Below are 23159 nucleotides of genomic sequence, written 5' to 3' on the forward strand. Positions count from 1 at the left end.
CATAAGGACACTTGAGTGAAAGTGTCTTCCAGCCAGAGGGAACAACCAGTGCAAAGGCCCTCAGGTAGGAATAATTTGGGCATATTCAAAACGCAGGAAGGAGGCCAGAGTGGCTGGAGCTGAGTGAGGTGGTGGGGAGGATGTGAGATAAGATCCCAGAGGGAGCACAGTCCCATCATGAGGGCTTGTGGGCCAGGTGAGTCCAATACTGTCTGAGCATTCACCAAAATACAGACCCTTGACCTGGGCAACACACGTGGACTACATTTCCCAGCTGCCCTTGCAGCTAGGTGTGACCACGTGACTGAGTTCTGGCCAATGGAACTCGAGCAAAAGTAATAGGGGCGATGAGGGAAAGCCAAGCTGTCTGAGCTGACTCCCAGGTGTCTAGAGCTGGAAGACTGAGGTTCAAGTATGGCCTGTACAGGCCCCCCTCCATTTCCCCCCACCCCCGCTCCTGTTTCCCCCCCCCCCCTGTAAAATGTGAATGACAATCTCTTTCTTACAAGGTTGCTGGACAATTAAATAAAATGATGGATTGAAAAATCTGATAATCCTTTGTCCAGTCACATCCCGAGCCCCCTCCCCCTGCCTCTCCTCCTCCCCAGTAGGATTGTGCTGAGCAAGGCTGGAGATCTGGAAAGGGGTCAGGCCTGAGCCTTGCCTGGAGGGCCTCCTGGTCTGGTAGAGGCAGTTGACCTGATCACAAGCCCCTATGTGACAAAATAGGGGGTGATCCTGGTGCCATTTGCTGAGGTGTGTTGAGAAGACGTCTAGTTACTGGACTTAAAAAGCAAATTTGCCTGTTATCTTATCTCAAAATGAGTTTATTTGGGAATCGCCAAAAGAATTGCAATTCAGGACGTGCATGCTGTGGCAAACCATAGGCAAATCCAGAGAACAAGGACGGGAGCTGCTTTTATAGAGAAAAGAGGGCAGGAGAGAGGGGCTATTGTAAAAGAAAGTCCATTGCGGGGAAAGTGACAGTTCAGGGAGGCAATGGCTTCTCATTGGCTGAGCTGAAGCATTTCTCATTGGCTGAGCTCAAGTGTTTCTCATTGGCTGAGCTGTGGCGTTTCTCATTGGCTGAGCTGTGGTGTTTCTCATTGGCTGAGCTGTGGTGTTTCTCATTGGCTGTGCTGTGGCGTTTCTCATTGGCTGAGCTGTGGTGTTTCTCATTGGCTGAGCTACGGCGTTTCTCATTGGCTGAGCTGTTGCTGGGTGAGGAGAGAAATCTTCCTTCAGTAGTAAAGTAGCTTTACTTTCTGCATCCTGTTGGAGATGCAACTTCTGTCTCTTCCTGTTTGGTGTAATTGACTGATGTGTGAGAGGGCCTGAGAGCTCCCCCTACAGGCCTTGAGGACCCCAATTTAGGGTTTCTTTAATTAATTTCCACACTCTGTTGAGCAGGAGACAGTCCAGGGGAAGCATTTCCTCTGTTCCTTTCACGTGGAGTAGGCATCCCAGGCAGCGGGAATGGCAGGGGCAAAAGCAGGGAGACTTGAAACAGCCTGATGTGTTCCAGGATCCAGCTCAAAAAGCTGGGGAGGTAAAGCTTAAAAATTAAACAAACAAAAAAAGTGCTACCTTGGGGAAGGTGCTTAATAAATCCTGTTGGAGCACAATGATTTAAGTCGAATGAACAGACCGGTTCATTCACTGGGGAAAAGAGCTGATCTTGGCTGGGAAAGTTGGCCCACACCACCACCGTGTGGCCACTTAAGAATTTGCAGGCAAGGCTTCTCAGAGATCGCTTAATCGACGTGAGTTAGCATCAGGACTGGATGGTGCAGAATCCGGTTGCGGAGACTCTGAGGGGTCCCGACTGGGTATTCCAGCTGCTGAGAAAGAGGACGGGGGATGAGGTGAGAGTTATTGCAGAGAAACCGACTCTCCATCTGCTGTGTCAGGGAAATCTACAGCAGGGGGTGCTCACAGAGGGTTGTTTAAAGATTTATTGAGTATTTGCTAGATGCCAGGCGCTGTCCTAGATGCTGGGGACACAGCGACAAATGAAACAGACCAAGATCCCAGCCCCCGTGGAGATTAGATTCCAATGGGGAAACGGGCGTTAAAGGTAATAAGTAAATTACCAGTATAGACGGTATCCCTTATTCTGAGATGCATGTGGCTTACAACCAATGACATCTTAGAGTTAATGCAATGTTACAAGGTGTTGAGTGCTATGAAAAAACATAGATCGTGGGGCTGGCCCGGTGGTGTAGTGGTTAAGTTTGCACACTCTGCTTTGGCAGCCCTGGGTTCACGGGTTCAGATCTGAGGTGAGGACCTACACACCGCTCATCAAGCCATGCTGTGGTGGCGTCTCACATACAAAATAGAGGAAGATGGGCACAGATGTTAGCTCAGGGCCAATCTTCCTCACACACACGCACACACAGAAAAACATAGATCAGGGTAAAGGAAACTGGAAATTCTGGAGAAGGAAAGTTGCCTTGTACAATAGGGTGGTCCAAGTAGACTTCACTAAGAAGGTGACATTTAAGTAAAGATTTAAAGGAGGAGAGGGAGTGGGTAAGTTTTCTGGAGGGAAAACACTCAGGCAGAATGGCCCATGCAAAGGCCCTGAGGTAAGAGCGTGTCTGGGGTGTCTGAGGAACAGCAAGGTGGCCAATGTGGCTACACCAGAGCAAGTGAGGGGGAGAGGGAAGAGATGCTGTCAGAGAGAGAACGGGGCCGAATCACATAGGGCCTTTCAATTCTGTAATGTCCTTGGTAGCCCTGATCCTTTGATTCCACCCTTTTTTTCCCTCTATTTCCCTCACCTCCTCTCGTGTCCTCTCTCCCTTCCTTAGACAGCATAGATTGTACCATCAGCCACCATAATCGTGTCCTTGCACACATGATGTTAACTCCCTTGCTCTTTCTCCCTCAGCCATACTTGCCTGGTAAAACCCTAGTCCTGGTTGAAATGAGCTCTCTGCTTTCTCCGTCTGCTCTCACCCCGCTGGGCTTGTGAACAGACACACTTCAGACCTGTGACTGCAAACCTCAAGTGGACACTCAGAACCAATGCTCAAGTCTTCCGCCGTTTTCTTCTCCATTCTCTAAGAATTCATCTTCTCCTCTTCTTTCTCTAAACCAACAGCGCCCCCCTGCTCTTCATTCTCACTTCTTCTTTTGGTGAAAAAAATAGAAGCAGTCAGATGGAAACTTCCAGAGGCTTTACCCCAGGGACACGACCAGCTCACCTGCAGAGGTACGCGTGCACTGCTGCTCCTCCTATGACCACGTCAGGACAATCTGTGAGAGCCCCGGCCCTCTGCTCAGGCGCTGAACCCCGTCTCCTTTCCCTACTCGAAGATTTCCCTCTGGCGGTGTTCCCTTCTCTCTCTTGGATCATTGTTTGTGTAATGCTCCAGCCTTTGTTCCTTTAGGGTTCCCCTTCACCCAATGTCCACACTGCCTCATGATGCTGCTCAGGATGCTTCCTGAAACTTGGAGGTCTTACACCCACCTCTCTTCCTGGACCTGCCCCCTTTGTAACTCCATCCTTGAAGACCCCTCTCCTCCAACCCCCACCTAAGGACCAATCCTACTGTGGCATCCTAAAAGAAACTCAAGTTTAAGAGCTGGGGCTCAACCATCTTGAAAGCTGATCCTCCCGGCTTATGGGAGCCTTCAGATGATGGCGGCCTCATTGACGTCCGTCTGCAACCCCATGAGCCAAAACCGTACAGCTGAGCTGCTTTCAAATTTCTAACCCAGAGAGACCATGGAAGATAATAAATGCTTATTTCTGTCTTAAGCCGCTCAGTTTTGGGGTGATTTGTTACACAGCATTAGCTAACCAGTACACTTCCTCAAGTCGTCTGCTTTTCTCTAGGTCTTTCCAATCCTTGTAAATGGAAATAGTATTTATGTAGTTGTAATAAGGTGAACACTGAGTTGTTTTTGGGGCATGCATCTGTATAGTTCTTTTAAAAAATGTTTCTGAGGTAAACTTGCCTGAAGTAAAATGCAAAATCTTAAATGGACCACTTGATGAATTTTTACTGATGTAGAAACCCGTGTAACCACCACTCAGACTGAGGCCTAGGGCACCTCCAGCGCCCCGATGTCTCCCCCGTGTCCCCCCTCCAGTCAATGCCCTTCCGGAAAGATCACCGCTATTCCAACTTCTGTAACTGTAGATTTGTTTTGCCTGTTCCTGACCTTAATAGGAATGGAATCGTACCGTGTTTTAAGTCTGTTTGGGCTCTGTGACAAAACACCATAGACCGAGTGCCTTATAAATAATGGGAATTTACTTCCCACAGTTCGGGAGGCTGGGGGGGATCCAAGATCAAGGTGCTGGGTGAATCGGTGTCTGGTGAGAGCCTGCCTCCGGGTTGCTGGACGGCTGTCTTCTCCCTGTGTCCTTGCGTGACGGCTGGGGTGAGGGAGTGCCCCGTGGTCACTGTGATAATCCCATTCATGAGGGCTCCACCTTCACCATCTAATCACCTCCCACAGGCCCTACCTCCGAATATCATCACACTGGGGGTTGGGTTTCAACATATGAATTTGAAGGAGACACGAACATTCAGTCTACAGCATTTGTACGTACTCTTTTGTGTCTGTGTTCTTCCACTGTGAGAGGTACCCACCGTTGTGACATGAATTATCAATCAGTTCATTCCTTCCTATTGCCGAGTGGTACTTCATGGAATGAATACAAACCTCAGCATGTCTGTTCTCATGCTGATGGACACACAAGTTTCCAGCTTGGGGCTGTCACGAATAACGCTGCTATAAACATCTTATGGGTGTCTTTTGGTGACGTAAGTCCTCCTTTCTCTCGGGCACACCCAGGTGCAGAATCGCTGGGTCGTGGAGTGAGCATATGTTCAGCTTTAGGAGCTACTGTCAGACATTTTTCCAAAATGGTTCTACTATTTTACGTTCCCACCTGCAGGGCACGTACGAGCGTTCCAGTTGCTACACGTCCCCAGCAGCACTTGTCATTGTCAGTTTGTTTAATGTTAGCCATGCTGGTGAGAATGTAGTGCTACCACATTGTGATTTTTGTTTAATTTTTATTTTTTAATTATTATTTTTTGATGAGGAAGATTGGCCCTGTGTCAATCTTCCTCTATTTTGTATGTGGTATTCCGGGACAGTGTGGCTTGATAAGCGGTGTGTAGGTCCGAGTCCAGGATCCGACCCTGCGAACCCCGGGCCGCCAAAGTGGTGCACACGATCTTAACTGCTACGCCACTGGGCCACCGCATTGTGATTTTAATATGCACTTCCCTGATGAGAAATGATAATAAATGCCGAGTATCGATCTAACCTAAATTCTTACGTAACTATGCTAAAGAGGAAAGAGTGTGTAAGAAGTGTGGGCAGAGGGAGGAAAGAGCTAAATGCTGACTTTCCGTAGTCGGAGGGCAGAGGATAATGCCTAAAACTGACAAATCAAAAAATCAGCAATGCAAATATGTTACTTAGAGATGTGGAGATAATGTCGAAATTATCAGCTGAAAGAAATGAAAGTGGTTACTTCTTGGGAGGGGAAAAATCGCAGGCGTGGTGCAGAAACTTGTTTCTCACAATAGGTCTTGGAGAATTATTTACTTTTTAAAGAGTCTTAAAGTGTGTTCATCTGTGTGTGCGGTTATGTGTGTCTGTGTGTATGTATGAAAAAGATAAAAGAAATTCCCGAAGGGAGAAATACAAATAGCAAAAAAAGAGAAGGAAAAATGTTCAACGGCATTAATAATTGAGGAAAGTAATATTTCAACAATGATGAAACCCTTTTTATTTTCTTTTTTACTCATCAGATAACATTAGCATGGCAAGGCTGTGGGGATATTGGGGTTTTATTGCCCCTGCTTTTGGCAGTGTATATCCTTGCGAGCTCTCTAGGGAGGAAGTAAACAATATGTTTCAAAATATACAACTTACATCTGGTCCTTGTTGGAGCAATTGTAGTTCTAGGAATCGACACACAGATATTATGGAACAAGTACACAGAAAAATACATGCACAAATGATTATTGAAACGTTGTTATAGCATAGAAAAGGGGGGACAATTTACATAGGGCATAGGTTATATAAATAGTGTTACATTTAGGCTCTGGAATACTCTGTAGCTGTTTAAAGAATGCGGTGGGCTCAAGTATACGGGATGCAGGATACCGATGCCTGCAACTTATCTGGAAATCAAGCAAATGAGGTGGATTGGGGAACGAGCAGAGCAGGGTTTCTCAACCTTGGCGCTATTGACATTCGGGGCCAGACAATTCTTCGTTGTGGGGGACTGTCCTGTGCATTGTAGGATGCTTAGCAACCTCCTTAGCTGCTACCGCTACAGGCCAGGAGCATCCCTATCGGAGTTGTGACAACTAAAAATATCTCCAGGTGCCGCCCCACGGCCTTGTGGTTAAGTTCTGCATGCTCCGCTTTGGCTGCCCGGGTTCAGTTCCTGGGTGCAGACCTACACCACTCATTGGCAGCCACGCTGTGGTGGTGACGCATATGCAAAATAGAGGAAGACTGGCACAGATGTGAGCTCAGGGACAATCTTCCTCAAACAAAACAAGAGGAAGATTGGCAACAGATGTTTGCTCAGGGCCAATCTTCCTCAGCCAAAAAAAAAAAAAACCCCAAAAAACCTCCAGACAATGCCAAATCTCCCCTGGTGGGGAAGAAGCCCCCTAGTTGGGTGGATAAAAATGTGATAAAGCAAATAGAGCGAAATGTTGATGGTAGAATGTAAGTGGTGGGTATACATGCGTTCACTAAAATTCTTTCCATTTTGCTGTATGTTTGAAATTTTCCATAATTACATGTTTGAGGAAAAAGGAATGAGGTAGATCTATACGTTCTTTTAGAGGCATGCAAAGACATAATATTGAGTGATAAAAATTGGACACAAGGGGCTGGCCCCGTGGCCGAGTGGTTAAGTTCGCGCACTCCGCAGCAGGCGGCCCAGTGTTTCGTTAGTTCGAATCCTGGGCGCCAACATGGCACTGCTCATCAGACCACGCTGAGGCAGCGTCCCACATGCCACAACTAGAAGAACCCACAACGAAGAATACACAACTATGTACCGGGGGGCTTTGGGGAGAAAAAGGAAAAAATAAAATCTTTAAAAAAAAAAAATTGGACACAAAAGAAGAATCCATGTGATTCATTTTATTTGACATTCAAGAACAGCAGAAACCGTGGTCATAGAAGTCAGGGTATTAGTTACCTTTGGAGACACTGACTAGGAGACAGTGAGAGGGAACCTTCTAGGGACCTGGAAATGTTCTATTTCTTGATCTGGGTGTGGTTACTCCGGTCCTTGGGTAGAAATCCATCTAGCTGGTGATGTAAATACTCAGGGTGAAGAATATGATGTTTGAAAATTATTTGATATATATACGTATATGTATATATAAAATAAAAACAGATGGTTTGCTGGATGGATAGAAGGACAGTCAGCTGGATAGACATGTAATGAAAATCCTCGAGGGGCGGGGCGGGGGGCGGGGCGGGGCCGGTTCGCGGGGCGGGTGGCGGCAACCAGCGGGAGGAGAAAGAACGTGGCGGACACTGCAGGGCCCGGGCTTGGCCCCGGGGCAGCAGGCCGAGATGGAGACGGTTCGCTATATCCGATCGCGGTTTTAATCGACGAGCTGCGCAATGAGGACGTGCAGCCCCGTCTCAACAGTATTAAGAAGTTATCCACAATTGCTCTAGCACTTGGAGGAGAAAGGACGCGAACTGAACTGCCGCCATTCCTTACAGATACAATTTATGATGAAGATGAGGCACCGTTAGCTGTTGCAGAGCAGCTGGGAAATTTCACCGGCCTGCTGGGAGGTCCTGACTTTGCCCACTGTTTGCTGCCTCCTTTGGAAAGCCTGGCGACGGTGGAAGAGACTGTGTTTCGCGACAAGGCGGTGGAGTCCCCGAGGCAGATCTCCCAGGAGCATACTCCTGTGGCTCTGGAAGCTCGTTTTGCACCTCTGGTGAAACGCCTGGGCGAGTGGCTATTGGTTCACTTCTCGCACATCTGCCTGTGGTTTGTGCAGCGTTTGCTATCCCAGGGCTTCAAATGCTCTCAAAGCAGAAATTAAACAATACTTTTTCGTTCCTTGTGCTCAGATGACACACCAATGGTACGACGTGCTGCTGCTTCCAAGTTGGGTGAATTTGCAAAAGTTTTGGAATTAGACAGTGTGAAAAGTGAAATTGTTCCGTTGTTGACTCATCTAGCTTCAGATGAACAGGATTCAGTGCGCCTCCTACCTGTGGAAGCTTGTGTCAGTATTGCTCAGTTACTGTCTCAGGATGACCTTGAGGCTTTGGGGATGCCCACCCTTCGACAAGCAGCGGAAGATAAATCCTGGCGAGTTCGCTATATGGTAGCTAACAAATTTTCAGAGCTCCAGAAAGCTGTGGGTCCTAAAATCACCGTAAATGACCTCATCCCCGCCTTTCAGAACCTACTTCAAGACTGCGAAGCTGAGGTCCGAGCAGCTGCTGCCCACAAAGTCAGAGAACTTTGTGAGAACTTGCCCACTGAAGGCAGAGAGACCATCATTACGAATCAAATTCTGCCCTATAGAAAGGAATTAGTGTGTGATACAAATCAATATGTCAAATCAGCTCTAGCTTCTGTAATTATGGGATTGTCTACAATTTTGGGCAAAGAGAATACTATTGAACATCTTTTACTTCTTTTTTTAGCTCAGTTAAAGGATGAGTGTCCTGAAGTTTGTTTGAATATCATCTCCAATTTAGACTGTGTAAATGAAGTGATTGGCAACCATCAGCTCTCTCAGTTTCTCCTTCCTGCCATCGTGGAGCTGGCTGAAGATGCCAAGTGGAGGGTCCGGCTGGCCATCATTGAGTACATGCCTCTGCTGGTGGGCCAGCTGGGCATGGAATTCTTTGAGGAAAAGCTGAATTCTTTATGTATGGCCTGGCTTATGGACCATGTATATGCCATCTGTGAAGCCGCCATCAGCAACCTCATGAAACTAGTTCAGAAGTTTGGTACAGAGTGGGCCCAAAATACCATTGTTCCCAAAGTGTTAGTAATGGCAAAATGATCCTAATTACTTGCATAGAATGACTACTTTATTCTGCATTAACGCACTGTCCGAAGCCTATGGTCAAGAAATAACCACTAAACAGATGCTGCGCATCGTATTGAAAATGGCAGGAGACCAAGTAGCGAATGTTTCAATGTGCCAAATCTCTACAGAAAATTGGACCAATTCTAGATACCGAGGCTTTGCAGGAGGAAGTTAAGCCGGTGCTACAGAAGTTAGGCCAAGATGAAGACATGGATGTCAAATACTTCATACAGGAAGCAATAAGTGCGCTTGCGTTGGCATAATGAGGAGCAGGAGGGAAAGACTTTACTAAATCCCTATCACAGATTTCCGGTCAATGTGTTCTTAAACTGGGTAGAGAAAAAATGGAGAACCTTCAAGACCTCATCCAAGCAAATGGCAACCACTACTTAACAAGAAATCAAATTTCAGTGACTTGATTCTTTCTAAAGATGAAATGGGATTGTTTTTCACTCGTCTTCCTTGTTGGGATAACAGTATTTAGAACCATTTTTGTTGTTTGTGGCCAATTCCTGACACTTGATACAGTCATTTCTTGATTGTCTCCCAATGATTTATCTGGTACCATCTGGGCTCCTGCATCCTCACTGTTTCATCACGCCTCAGCCACTTAATATTCCCCACCAAGCGTGGATGGGTTTGGACCCAGACACGGAGTGGAGTGATTCTCTTGATGGATCCGTGTATCTGTGTGTCTCTCCATCATTCCAAAGTTAAACGTACGTGGTTTAGAATAACTTATTTTATAAACACTCTATTTGGGAGACACATCGAGATTTAACTGTGGTGAAAGCCACATTTTTCCTGGATAATGATGGTCTGTGTCAGTGTCTCACGTGCAAAGGAATGTGAAAACTCAAGAGTTTATGTATTGGTTGTTTGGGTTTTTGTTTGCTTGATTTTGACCGTAATCACGTCATTCAGAAACCTGAAGTGCAGGCGCATCTTGCTGCTACCGTGTGATGTTGCAACCTCACTGAATTTCACCAGCACTCCCCTGTGACTGCATTCCACATTTCTCTCTCTCCATCCCCTGAGAAACTTAAAATTCAGTGCCTCCCAATCAGCAGTAGTTATACTGTTTCATTGCCAGATTGCAGTTTTGTATTTCTAATGAGTAAAGGAACCACTGGTATAACCCTGGGAGCACTTCCTGCTCTTTACCTGGCTCTGCTTCCAGCTGTGTGAACACCTGGTCCTTGCTACATTGCACTTTCCAAACTGAAGTTCATTACTCATTTTTTTGTACGGGTGATGTTGGAATCTAATCATTTGAAATGTTCATTTTTCTACTTTTACGGTAAAACCTCATTAATTTTTCCTAGAATTTGATGAGTTAAGCTGAAGGGGTTGCTGAAGTGAATTAACGGTATGGAAGGAAGCCTGTTGTGTCTGAACTACTTAAACAATAATTAAACAATATTAAAGCTCTCTTTAAAAAGCACCCTTTTACTAGTTGATATGCCAATTACTAATCACTCTTTTCAATTATATTAAAATGCCTTCCATGAGGATCTTTATGAGACCATATCTTTTTTTCACATGCTTTCAATTTACTCTTTATCCCCGAAATATATACATATGTATTTCATGGAGAATTTAAATATTTTTTTAAAAATTTATTTACATTTTTCACCTAATCAAACTTGCCTTGTCCCTAATGAATTTTAATTAGCGAGGTTTCACTGTAGTTTCTTTTTCTCTCAGTGCATCTTGCTGTGTAGTTTGCTTGTTTCCATTTTGGTTTTTGAATTCTTTCGTTGATTCACAACTTTCTTTTACACCCAGGGAGCCCTGCTCTGTTTTGTGAAGGCCCAAAGACTCCTAAAAAACTTTGTACGTTAAACCGTTACATAAAACCAAGGTTGACCAAATACTTTCAAGTTTGTTTTACCTCAGAAAAACAGAATATTTGAAATCAGAAATTATCTGCCTGCATTTAAAACTGCCAAATTATCTTATATGAAGTTTCTATTTTATTCCTTTTTTGGCTAAGGATTAAATATTTTCCTAAGCAAAAATCTTTTCTATGTTCTGATTTTAATAACCTATTATGGTGTAAACATTTTCATTTTAGTTTCATGGTTCTTTTTCTTTTTTATCACCTGCACATTATGTTCCTCCTTGAAGTTCACATTTGAGAGACTGTTGTCTTGATTCTTGTAACGAATATGCACAACCATTGCTTTACTGTGGGGCTGGAAGTGCGGTTGGTTTTGAATGCCCGTGTCCCCCCCGGGAGCCCTGTGCGTTGGCCTTCCCCCAAGACTGTGGTAAAGGGGAGACAGGGAGCCCTGCTTTCTCAGGCCTGGGTCAGAGAGCTCAGCAGGGCCCTGTCTTTCGGGTGACCCCTTAGAGACTTCATTGTTTCTCTCTGACTTAAACAGAGAATCCTTTGGTTCCTCCTCAGAAGAATTGTTCTTTGGCTCATAACTTGGTCATTTTCTCCCTGGCTTAGTTTGCCTATCTTGATTTCACCAGAATGTGAGCTCCAGGAGCTCTGTAAGGGCAGGGATTTGTGTCTGTTTTGTCTTCTGCTGTATCACCAGCACCTCGGTGAGTGTCTAGTGTACTTAGTAGGTGCTCAATAAAATTGTGTTCAATGAAAAAAAAAAGAAAATCCAGCAAAATATGTTGTTTTTTATTTTTGTCTTTTTTGGTAGGAAGATTGGCCCTGACCTAAGATCTGTGCCAATCTTCCTCTACTTTGAATGTAGGACGCCACCACAGCATGGCTGATGAGTGGAGTAGGTCCGTGCCCGAGATCTGAACCCATGAACCCCAGGCTACTGAAGCAGAGCAAACTCGACCACCACCCCACCGGGCCGGCCCTCAGCAAAATATGTTAACTGAACAATCAAGGGAGTGGCTAATGGGGGTTTACTATATAATTTCTTGGAACTTTTTCTATATGCTTAAAAAATCTTCGTAATAATATGTTAGGGAAAATGAATGAAGCTGCAGTGTTGTGAATTTAAGATTTGTGCGTTTTACTATACGTAAGTTGCATCTAATTTTTTTTAAGTCCGAAGTATACAATTAAGTGGAAAAAAAATAAATAAGTTGCTGATCAATAAGTAAAGTTTACCTTTATTTGCTTTAAAAAACGGGCAGGCTGGTATTGCTGTGTCAAGCTAAGCTAGAAAACCAAAAAGATGGAGTAGAGGTGCTCAGGAAGGCTTGTGGCCCCATGAGCAGAGAGCTTGTTTAAAATGCAGATTCTTGGGCTGCCTCTCAGGCCTTTGGAATCAGAATCTCAGAGGGGGTTCCCGGGAATCTGCATTTTCACTAGGTTTTCTGATGCTTGTTAATGTTAGAGAATCTTAATGAGGGACGAGGGGGCCAGGCAAGAGAGAGAGAGAGACATTGCGAGTTACTGCTATGTTTTTTCGATGGTGATGGGTCGGTGGGCTATTTTTATGTGTGTTTCACTATTTTCCAAATAAAGCACTGAAGAGTGGGGGCCCCGGCACTCCGGCAGGCCCACTTAAGATGGGGTGGAGGCCTCTCGTCTGGCCTCCTCTCCCTTCCCCTGGACCCTTCGCAAACACCCCGCCCCGCCCTGTGTTGCCCAAGAAAACCCTTGTGGTTAATGAGTCTCAGAAAAGCGAAGTGAAAGTTGTAAGTAAAAGTGAGAGCAGCTAAAGGATGGGGGGCGGGGGCGGGGGGAGCAGGGACCCCCCCCCCCCAGCATCATTGAAATTGGGAGTGAGGCGCCCAGGGACGCAGGATAAGGCTTCTGGCCGCCCTACAAATATACACCGCACATCCCTCCAAAAATACCACCGTCTTCCCCCCCCACGGGTCGCCCACCGAGAGACTTCCTGTTCTGGTCACCTCCGAACCTGGCGGTGGGCGGTGGACCGGGCGGAGTCTCCGGGGGAAGAAAAGAGAACCGCGGGCCGCGGGGGCCACACCCCGGTCCCCAGAGATGTCTCGGCTGCTGCTGCTGCTGCTGCTGCTGACCGTCCAGCCCTCCGGGGCCACCCTGATCCGGTACTGGGGACCCCCCCCACTACCCCAAACCTGGGACAGGCTCTCCCCCTCTTGCCCTTCAGGTCTGGGGCTCCCAAACCTGGCACCCCAAGATCCATGACTCCTATTTCTTGGGTTCCCAGATCTGCAAACGCAGCTCTCCCCTTGACATCTCCTGAGACCCCATCCCTTTTAGTCCAAGATCTTCCACCCCTGAGACCCTTGCTTGGGGACCCCTCCTCCTCTGCTCCAGCGCGAATTCCAGTCTGATCTCTGATGATCTGGTATTGGGGTCACCAGACACACGACCCACTCCCACCCCCAGCAGATCTTGGAGACCCAAGTCTGTGACATTTAAACTGAAATTCCGCCAGATTCGCATCTTCCAAACTGTTTAGGTCTCAAGAAGTCCAGTTCTGGGGACCCCAGTGACCTTTCTCCCCGCTCCGCTCCCACCTCTGGTGCCTCACTCATTGTCTCTCCCCTCCCCCCCCCACCCCACCTCCGGCCCTTCTCTCCACCACCCCCGCAACTCTTGAGGGGGAAGGAGGGTCCTCCTCCAGGAACCCTTTTCCCCACTTCACATTCTCAAGCGTCTCCAAGACCGAGTCAAGGAGGGGACACAGCTGTGAGTGAGGGCCCGGGGCTCCAAGGAGTGGCTGCAGGCAGGTGCAAAAATATGACCGCACATGATGTTTGCTAACCCGCTTTTTGAACCTAATAGATCATGGCCATTTCCCAAGTCAATGCAAAGAGCAGTGATTCTCTGAGTGTTGCCTGGGAACTTAGAAATGCAAATTCTTGGGTGCTACTGGGACCTACTCAATCAGAAACTGAGAGTTCTGAACTTTAACTAGCCCTCTGGGTCAGGGGTTGGCAAACACGCAGCTCCAGGGCCAAATGCAGCCTGCCACCTGTTTTTGCAAATAAATTTTAATGGGACTCAGCCATGGAAATTCGTTGACATGTTGTCTACGGCTGGTTTGGTGCTACATTGACAGAATTGTGTCAGAGATGGATGGCCTGCAAAGCCTTTACAGAAAATGTTGCCTATCACCCCTGCTCTAGGTGGAGCGGAAGCTTCACGCTAAGGTTTGGCAACCACCGGCATAGAGAGACACTTCCTCCTTCTTAGTGGTTTAATGGATTCCATTCTATGCACGTTCTATAGCAGACCAGAACCAGACCCAGTGTTGGCCACTGGTTGGTCTCCGGTTTTCAAAATCAGACACGTCCTCATAAACACATCTTTGCGCCCTTGTCCAAGGATCTGTAGATAAAATTCCTAGCACTGAAACTTAGTTGGGTTGAAAGATGTGTACAATTTCAAGCGCCAGGATACCATTACCTAAGCACCTTCTAGAAACTTTCTATCAATCTACACCCTCCAGCCAAGAGTGAGTATTTGTCTTTCTTTGCTAATCTACAAGTCGAAAAAAAGGTTTTCGTTCTTGTCATTCATATTTCTTTGGTGACTACTGGGGTTGAACATCTTTCTATGTATTTGGAAGCGGTTTGTACTTCTTTTGAAAATTCCTTGTGTGTGTCCCTGGCCCATTTTCCTACTGAATGTCAAGAACTGTGAAGTCAGCTTGCCGCAGTTTCATGGCTGCTGGTAAAAGACACAAGACTCCCAGATCAGAGACAGAGGACGGTTTATTACGCCCAGCAAGAGGAGTAGCCAGACCATCAGCATTTGTGCTAGTTTTCTGAATCACCGTTCCCACAGGGTGAAATAAAGAGGGCAGTGAGGTGCACCACAGGAGAAGAACCCTAAGCTTAGGGAACCTGAATCTTTTATAATGGATCATATGCCTGCCCGCCATTTGCTCCAGAGAGAGACACTGTCTCTCTTTCAATGCTGTTCACTAAACAAAATCCTTGAAAAGACAGTCTGGACAAAAGCAGTCAGTGTCTCTGCAGAAATACAAGAGACTCCTGGAGAAGTGTCTCCCAACACTGGGTTATTTATCTTATTCTTATTTATTTTCAGAAGCTCCTTGCTTCTTAGAGATATTAACTCTTTGAGACATACAACTTGTAATTATTTTCCCCAGATTCCTTTTTCTTTTGGCTTTATTTGCAGCTTTTTGTGTTGGAGGGAGGGGGTGCAGAAGTTTGTCATTTTAGAGTCAACCTCATCGATATTCCCTCCATGATACATGATCTTGGTATCATGCTTAGAAAAGCCTTTCTCTTCCTAGAGTTGACCACTTTCCTTCCTTCCAGTGCTCTAATCATTTTAAATTGCACACTAAGTCTTTGATGTATCTGGAAGGTACTTTAGTGGAAGCAATGAAATTGGGATTTGGCATTGACATCCTTTCCCCCAGCGGTTGGGGAAATGGTCTCTGACATCATGAGTTGAGGCACGAAAGGGTCTTTGCCAAGGCTAGTTTTATGTTAGGGTTTTTGGGAAACTCTGTGAATGTCCGTTCCCTGGGAATGGCTTATTTTATGTTATTTGAAATGTCACTTGTTGAAAGGTTTGGGGGAAGGTTTGTTCGGGATGGTTTACTCTGTAGAGTCTTTGGGGGAAATCTGTCATCATGGTTTGGTAGGGTCTCCGGGAACGGCTGTTATTGTAGAGCCAAGGAGACGTTTACATTGTCATTAAGTCTTATTTGGGAAAGTGTTATAGAGGGTGTCCTCCTCTCCCACAGGATCCCTCTTCGCCGAGTCTACACTGGACGCGGGGTCCTGAACCCACTGAGGGGATGGGGGAAGCCAGCAAAACCCCCCAGGATGGGGGCTCCATCCCCCGGGGACAAGCCCATCTTCGTGCCTCTCTCTGACTACATGAACGTGAGTCACAGCCCCACACGGCCCCGCCCTCCTGCCCTCAAGTCAAGCTCATCCTTCACGCTCCTCCTGTTTTGCCATCAGGCCCAGTATTACGGGGAAATTGGGCTGGGAACACCCCCACAGAACTTCTCTGTCGTCTTTGACACTGGCTCCTCCAATCTCTGGGTCCCGTCCGTGAGATGCCATTTCTTCAGTCTGCCCTGCTGTGAGCTTTCATGGGGCAGGATAAGGCTGAGTGGGGGTGAAGGGAGGTGGGGCTGGAGAAGGTGGCTTCCCAGGGGTTTTGGGGACCCTTTTCTCTTCTAACACACCCACACAGGTGAGAAGGTCAGAGGGGCAGGAGGCATTGGGGAGACTCCCTTCCCTCAGTGACACCTCCTTGACCTTCTGACCTAGGGTTCCACCATCGCTTCAACCCCAAAGCCTCCAGCTCCTTCAAGCCCAATGGGACCAAGTTTGCCATTCAATATGGAACCGGGCGGCTAAATGGCATCCTGAGTGAGGACAAGCTGACTGTGCGTGACCTTTGACTCCAGGGAGGCTTGAGGCTGGGAGAAGCCTAACGTCTAAGACATCTAGCTTAGAGAGGGGCTTGAGGAGGCGGGGCTTCCCTGGCAAAAGGGGTGGAGCTTCCCAACGAGGGGCTGGGCTTCCCAAGTAAAAGGGATGGGGCTACTGGGGTAGAGGGGCGGAGCTTCCTAGGTAGAAGGGGTGGGGCCTCCCAATGAGGGGCGGGGCTTCCTTGTAAAAAGGGGTGGGGCTTCCCATGGAGGGGCGGGGCTTTCTGGGTAGAGGGGCAGGCCTTGTTAAGTGAAGAGGAAAGCTTCCTAGGCAGCTGGCGTTGTTCCCAGAGGTCCCCAGACCTGGGATTCATGCCTTATTTTGGGAGATCCCAGGGATATGTAGGAACTGTCCTCCCAAAAGTAACTTCCCCCATTTGAATCTACCCCTAGATTGGGGGAATCACGGGTGCATCAGTGGTTTTTGGGGAGGCCCTGTCAGAGCCCAGCCTGATCTTCACTATTGCCCACTTCGATGGGATATTGGGCCTCGGTTTCCCCATTTTGGCCGTGGAAGGAGTTCGGCCCCCACTGGATACATTGGTGGACGAGGGGCTGCTGGATAAGCCCGTCTTCTCCTTCTACCTCAACAGGTAACAGGGGAGGGGCCACCTTCCTGAGTCCTAGCCCCAAGCAGGATGTTCTGCCCTCCTTTGGGAAGCCCCTTAAGCAATAAAGGAAGTCCCACTCTCCATTCAGGAAGCCACTGAGCCATTCTCCACTTGGGAAGTCATCCACCCAACACTGGAAGTCCCACCCTCCATTCAGGAAGTCACTGAGCCCTTCTCCCCTTAGGAAGTCATCCACAATACAGGAAGTTGCATCCTCCATTCAGGAAGTCACTATCCCAATATAAGAAACACCTGACCCCTATTCAGAAGTCCTACTCACTAAACAACACCTTAAGACCTACTAAAGAAACTCACCATCATTTTAAATGCTCCATGTTTCAAACTCAAACCAGGAAATCTATACCCTACCCAATCAAATACTGAACTTAGGAAGCCCCCCTTCACCATAAAGAAAGCCCAAATTCCATTTGAGAATACACGCCAGAAGCCAGGAAGCCCCACCCACCTTTCAGAAAGCCCAGCCTAACCCTCAGAAAGTCCCACCCACCAGCCAGGAAGTCTCCACCTCCCCTTGGGGAGGCCCATCCCTCACATGCAGAAAATCCTACGCCTCTTTCAGTTACCCCGATGTCCACCTTACTCAGGAAGTCCCATCCACCTGCTAGCAGACCCTGCCCTCCCACACCTCCAGGAAGTCCCCTCCCACCCCCTCTTCCTATCACTTACAACCAGCTCAGCAATGTAACCCTTTGAACCGGGAGACATGCAACTCAGAAAGTCTCCCCATCCACCTAGGAAGCCACCCCACCCCTACACAATCACACCTTCCAGAGCCAATTCAGAAACCCCAATGCTCCACTTAAATTCCTCCCCCCCCAATGTTTTACCTTCCACAGCCAAACCAAGTCCCGTGCTCACTTCAGGAAGCCCCCAAAACCCTAAAATCCTAACCTCCACCAAGAAATGCCCCATTTCTCTCCACTTCTTGCCTTGCTTCCAGTCCCAGCATCTAGGCCTGCATCCCACTACCCGACCTAGAACCCAGAAACCACCCCATTGGCAGGATGTCCCTTCCCTGGCTACTCCCGGGGCTGACAGGGGAACCGTCGAGACACTGACAGCCCCCTGCCTCTGCAGGGACCCTGAGGCGGCTGATGGAGGAGAGCTGGTTCTGGGCGGCTCAGACCCAGCCCACTACATCCCACCCCTCACCTTCGTGCCAGTCACGATCCCTGCCTACTGGCAGATCCACATGGAGCGGTGAGGGACCTGGCCTCCTGTGTACTGGGGAGGAGGGGCTGGGGGCTGGACTCCTGCATCTGAGGGAGGAGGGGCTGGGGCCTGGACTCCTGGGTCTGAGGGAGGAGGGGCTGGGGGCCTGGACTCCAGGGTCTGAGGCAGGGGGAGGCGGGGGCGGGACTCTGGGATGCTGGCTCCAACGAGTGCCCCTTTCTGCCTCACAGTGTGAAGGTGGGCACAGGGCTGACTCTTTGTGCCCAGGGCTGTGCTGCCATTCTGGACACAGGCACGTCTCTAATCACGGGACCCACTGAGGAGATCCGAGCCTTGCATGCAGCCATTGGGGGAATCCCTCTGCTAGCGGGGGAGGTGAGGACATGGCGTCCGGTGGATGTCGGCTGGGGAGGCTGACGGGGGCTTAATGAAAGACATTGCCCAGGATGCTGGGGCCCGAGGGAGGGAATCAGGTGGGAATCAGGTGGGTGGGAGGTATTCTAGGGCAGGATGCCCTGAACCTTGCGAGTTACAGGCTGGGGGGTGGGGGGTGGGAGGAGGAAGGACACCTCCCAGGGGTCTCCTCTGAGTGACTCAGTGGATGGGAGGAGATAGTGCGGGTTTATTCAGGGTTGGATGGGAGCAGGAGCCTGGGGGCCTGGGGACACCTAGGGGTGGTGTGAAAGAAGCTCAGGAATCACAGTCAGGGGCCACCAGCCCTTAGACTCCATCAGAGCCAAGGAGGTGGGGGGGCCCTCCCTGGGAGAGAGAGGAGGTCCTGGGAGCAGCCTCAGGGAACATTGACACCCAGGGAAAGGCGACAGGGCAGGAGCAGCGAGGCATGGGAGGAGAGCTAGCCCCACAGAAGCCGCACGGAGTGGGGCACGGTGCACCCCGAGAGCTGCCCACCCACTTCCACCTCAGGAGGCCCTGCAGTTTCCGGGCAGGAGTGGGTCCTTCCAGGTCCGAATTTCTGTGACTCTATCACCGTGCTCTTTGGCGCTTCTGGGATAGGGGAGAAAACTCAGTTCGTGAGGCTCCGAGTCAAATGCCGAGAATACAGGCTTGTAATGAGCAAGGGAAGCAGCTAGATCACAGTGGTCAAGGGAGTGGGGCTGCCTGGGCTGGAAGGAAACAGCAATGTGAACTATGCTAGCCCAGACTGTCAAAATATAACTACCCACACTTTTCACTTGTGGAGTCACAATACACACGAAGCCTTTGATTGTATGCAGTGTCAATTTGTTGGTAAGTTAATCAATATTTTTTCATTCCTGTTCAGTTGTCTATTTGTCCTTCTCAATCTTATCAATCTTTGACATCACTTATAAAGGGCAAGGATCCACAAATAAACAGCTAAGAATTGCTTCGTTGGACAATAGTGGGTCAATCTACCGCACTTTACTATGCTAGGGGAGAGAAGACACCTGAAAAAATAACCCGGGCTGGGGGAGTGTGGTGAAGGCGACTGCAGACATTGCTGTTAAATAGAACGTGATACCAGGGAAACCATTTATCTGTGTTTGGCAATAAATTCAAACACCACCAGGAGGGACCCAGAAGTTGAACTAGGACCCTCTTGATCTGCAGCCAAACGCTCTACCCCTGAGCTACACCCCCTAGCCTGCTGGGAGTGCCCCTCCTGACATTCTGTCACCTGTGTTGCCATGCCCCAGATTCCCTGGGCCCCGGCTGGTGCCCAGGGGCCACCAGTTTTGGATCTACAATTAGACAGAGGAGAAGGATTTGACTGAATAAGAGACTAGAGGAAGTGGCAACAATTATATAGGGGTGAGGGAGGAGCCGGTAAGGCTAGAGAAGGCGGCAGAGCCTCACCACCCGAGCCCCTGAACAGCCAGCTGCCCAATGTGGACACTACCCGACGGCACTGGGGGGCCACGGAAGGAACTGAGCGGAGCAGGAAGCCCTCATCTCCGCTTTTCCCTCTTCTCCCGCAGTACCTCCTCCAGTGCTCCACAATCCCAAGGCTCCCTCCAGTGTCCCTCCTCCTTGCGGGGACCTGGTTTACCCTCACGGCCCAGGACTACGTCATCCAGGTAGGTGGCCGTCTCAATGACGTCAGAGTGATGCAATTCAATGAGGCTTGAGAGGGTGGAACTGGGAGTGCGTTTCCAGTGCCCGGGGCAGTGGGCGGGGCGAAGCTTTGGCTCCCGGGGAAGGGGCGGGCCCGGTGGCCGTGTTGTCACCCCATTGCCCGCGTTGTCGCCCTGCAGATTGTTCGGGGTGGCGTCCGCCTCTGCTTGTCCGGCTTTGCGGCCCTGGACGTGCCTCCACCCACAGGGCCCCTCTGGATCCTCGGTGACGTCTTCTTGGGCAGCTTCGTGGCCGTCTTCGACCGTGGGGACGTGAACGGCGGGGCCCGAGTGGGGCTGGCGCGCGCTCGTCCTCGCGGGGCGTGACGTCGAAGGGGTTGGACCCGCGCAGGCGCAGTTCTCCGGTGGACGCCCCAGTTAGGCGCATGCGCAAAGGGTCGTAGCAGAGGCACCGCTACTCAGTAAAATACTCCACTATTTCCATTGAACCCACCTGGATCGCCTCTTTTTTTTTTTAAGCTCGTGAGTTTTGAAGAGTAAAATTAGTGTCTCGCTCTCTGGAGCTGAGGAAGAAAGGGAGGATAAAGGTGGCGCTCCTATTTTCCAGGGCTCACACCGATACCGGGGTCTTATACTACGAATCCCATGAGGCCTCGCGCCTACACTGCCTTTCATCCAAGGCGCCCCACACCGCGGAGCAACACGGACGTTGTAGTCCAACCCGTGTTCACGCCCTGCCGGGGGCGGGTGCAGCCACAACATGCGTAGGAGGCGACAGGTCGCGACGGCAGCGACAGGTGGCAGTGGGGGGGGGGGGGGAGTGAAATCGTAAAGGGTTTTCCAACCCTTGTTCTAAGCGGAGGGGATACCATTTCCGCAGACTTCATCTCCCGTTCCTTTTCCCTCCCCTTGGGATCCCGGGACCCCTGGGTCCGCCATAAAGGCGGAGCTTGAAGCCCCCGGGTTGGGGGGAGCTGTGCTGCCCCTCCTCCGGCGATGATGTCACTCCCCCCTCCGCAGCCTCTTGCCGCCCAGAGCTGCCGGGTCTGGGTCACCCCTCCCCCCATCGCCAGCCCCGGATTCCCCCATCCCCGCCCCGCCTCGACTTGGGGTGAGTACGGGAGAGGGGGAGAAGGCTCAGGGTCTGGGGGCGGTAAGACAGCCCAAATCGTAGTTTTAAAGGTGGGGGACTCGGGAGACGGGGCCTCAAAGATTACAGCGGAGAGATCCCCTTCAATAAGGAGCTTTAGCGGCCAAAGTACTTGGAGGGTCTCGGGGCACCAAGAATCGTAGGCAGAGAGTCCCCATATTTTCAGCTTTAGTGTCCGGGAGACCCTCTTTCCTGGAAAGGGTACGGATAGGAATGGGGGCGGAGGAACCGAAGGGGTCCTAGAAATCAGAAAGGGGAAGACCCTTCCCCAATTCCAGGGCCTTAGGGAATGGGGCAGGGAGAGTTAGGAGGGGGTGCCGAGGATGACGGCGGTGAGAGTTTGGAGCTTTCGGGAATTTTTGTGCCTTGAGGACCAGGAAAGGATAGATAGGGAAGGAGGAGGGGTGGGGAAAGGGTCTGCAGACGTGGACAGACATTGGCTTCCCCCCTCCTGGTGTCTGTCGCCAGAAGCCGAGTCCACTTCCCCCGGTCCGTTTGCAGGGTTGGGTGTCCCGTAACCTGAGCCCTCCTCGTGCCTCCAGAAGCCCTCCGATGGGTGGGGAATCCAGGCTCCCCAATCCCCCATCTACCCTGGTAGGGCCGGGGAGGGCCATTAGGGAGTGACGGCATCCACATTTCCCAGGGCCTGATGGAGTCTGGACCATCCTGTTACTCCTCGCCCGCTGCCTCCTCCCTCCTCTAATCCCGAGGTTCATCCCATATTCCCCCCTATTCCCAGCGCCCCCCCCCCCCCCCAGCCCGCACCCTCTCCCCCACCTTCTGACCTCTGCAAAAATGCTGATTTGGTCACTTGATCCCGTGCCTGGCTGCTGTCAACAGCGCAAGAGAAAAGTAGAGGGGGGAGGGGGGTATAAGGGAGGAGGGCGGACTTAGGTCCTTACCCTGGCCCCCCCTCCCAGCCCCACTGCCTACCCAACTCCTGCTCCAGCCCCCACCCCCACCCCCTCCCTGGACTTGCCCAGAAGCCTCACTCAACCCAAGCCCAGACCCTCACCTTAGGATCCGCTGCTTCTGCCTGGGGATACACCAGAATCCTGGGCGGAGAAGAGTAGGAAGCCCCAGTGTCTTTGCTCTGCTCTCCTGGGTCCCAGGGGGGCTTGAGGACTGCCCGAGGATACGAGGACTCTGGATCGGCGGGGGCAGCGGGGGAGCCCAGGGTCCGGGGGGCAAGGGAAACTACCTGCCTGGTCCGCAGGACAGGCCCAACTTCTGCAACTCTCTCTGCAGTGACGCAGCCTCGAGTCCTGGCCAGGATGGGGGTTAGAGGGGGTCATGGGGGTGAGGGAGCCTGAGAAAGGGACAGAGATCCAGAGAGAGGGACAGAGACTGAAGGACAGCGGGGGGACAGAGTCCCAAAGAAGTGGGAACAGACTCAGAAAGAGGGGGACAGAGACTCAGAAGGGGGTGAAAGAGACATGCGGGGAGGAAGAGACCTGGGGAGGGGACAGAGAGAAAGAGAAAAGGCAGAGACAGAGGAAGGAAAGAGAAAGACGAGGGGAAAAGACAGGTTGGAAGGTCGTCAGGATAAGAGGGAACAGACTCAGATGGATAGGTAGAGACCCAGAGAGTGGGGGGAAGGAGGGGAGTGGAGGACAGAGACACAAGGAGGAGGAACAGAGACCTAGAGGGGACAGAAATCTACGGAGAGGGTACAGAGGCCCAGAAAGAGGGGGACAGAGACCCAGGGAGAGGGGGACAGAGACCCAGAGAGA

The 23159-nt window shown here is 50.1% G+C and overlaps 2 protein-coding genes and 1 long non-coding RNA gene across 3 annotated transcripts in view; 2 read left to right on the top strand and 1 right to left on the bottom strand.

The window, feature by feature from the left end:
- Nucleotides 1-7859: 7859 nt before the first annotated feature.
- Nucleotides 7860-9187, top strand: LOC124250828 (serine/threonine-protein phosphatase 2A 65 kDa regulatory subunit A beta isoform-like). The gene has a single exon (XM_046683069.1). The coding sequence runs from the start codon at nt 8112-8114 to the stop codon at nt 9048-9050; it is 939 nt and encodes a 312-aa protein (XP_046539025.1). The 5' UTR covers nt 7860-8111; the 3' UTR covers nt 9051-9187.
- A 4499-nt stretch (nt 9188-13686) lies between these two features.
- On the top strand, nt 13687-20782 carry NAPSA (napsin A aspartic peptidase). Its single transcript, XM_046684140.1, has 8 exons — nt 13687-15857; nt 15939-16062; nt 16254-16372; nt 16811-17010; nt 18127-18249; nt 18453-18597; nt 20181-20279; nt 20457-20782. The coding sequence occupies exons 1-8, from the start codon at nt 15453-15455 to the stop codon at nt 20640-20642; spliced, it is 1401 nt and encodes a 466-aa protein (XP_046540096.1). The 5' UTR covers nt 13687-15452; the 3' UTR covers nt 20643-20782.
- Nucleotides 20703-23159, bottom strand: part of LOC124251384 (uncharacterized) — a 3847-nt gene continuing 1390 nt past the window's right edge. Inside the window, exons 2-4 of the long non-coding RNA XR_006891745.1 lie at nt 22442-22691; nt 22212-22256; nt 20703-20839 (exon numbers count right to left, since the gene is read on the bottom strand). This is a non-coding gene — a long non-coding RNA (uncharacterized LOC124251384). The remainder of the gene's footprint in view (nt 20840-22211; nt 22257-22441; nt 22692-23159) is intronic.

The sequence above is a fragment of the Equus quagga genome, chromosome 13 (genome assembly GCF_021613505.1).
Source record: "Equus quagga isolate Etosha38 chromosome 13, UCLA_HA_Equagga_1.0, whole genome shotgun sequence".
In the NCBI taxonomy this organism is placed as follows: Eukaryota; Metazoa; Chordata; class Mammalia; order Perissodactyla; family Equidae; genus Equus; species Equus quagga.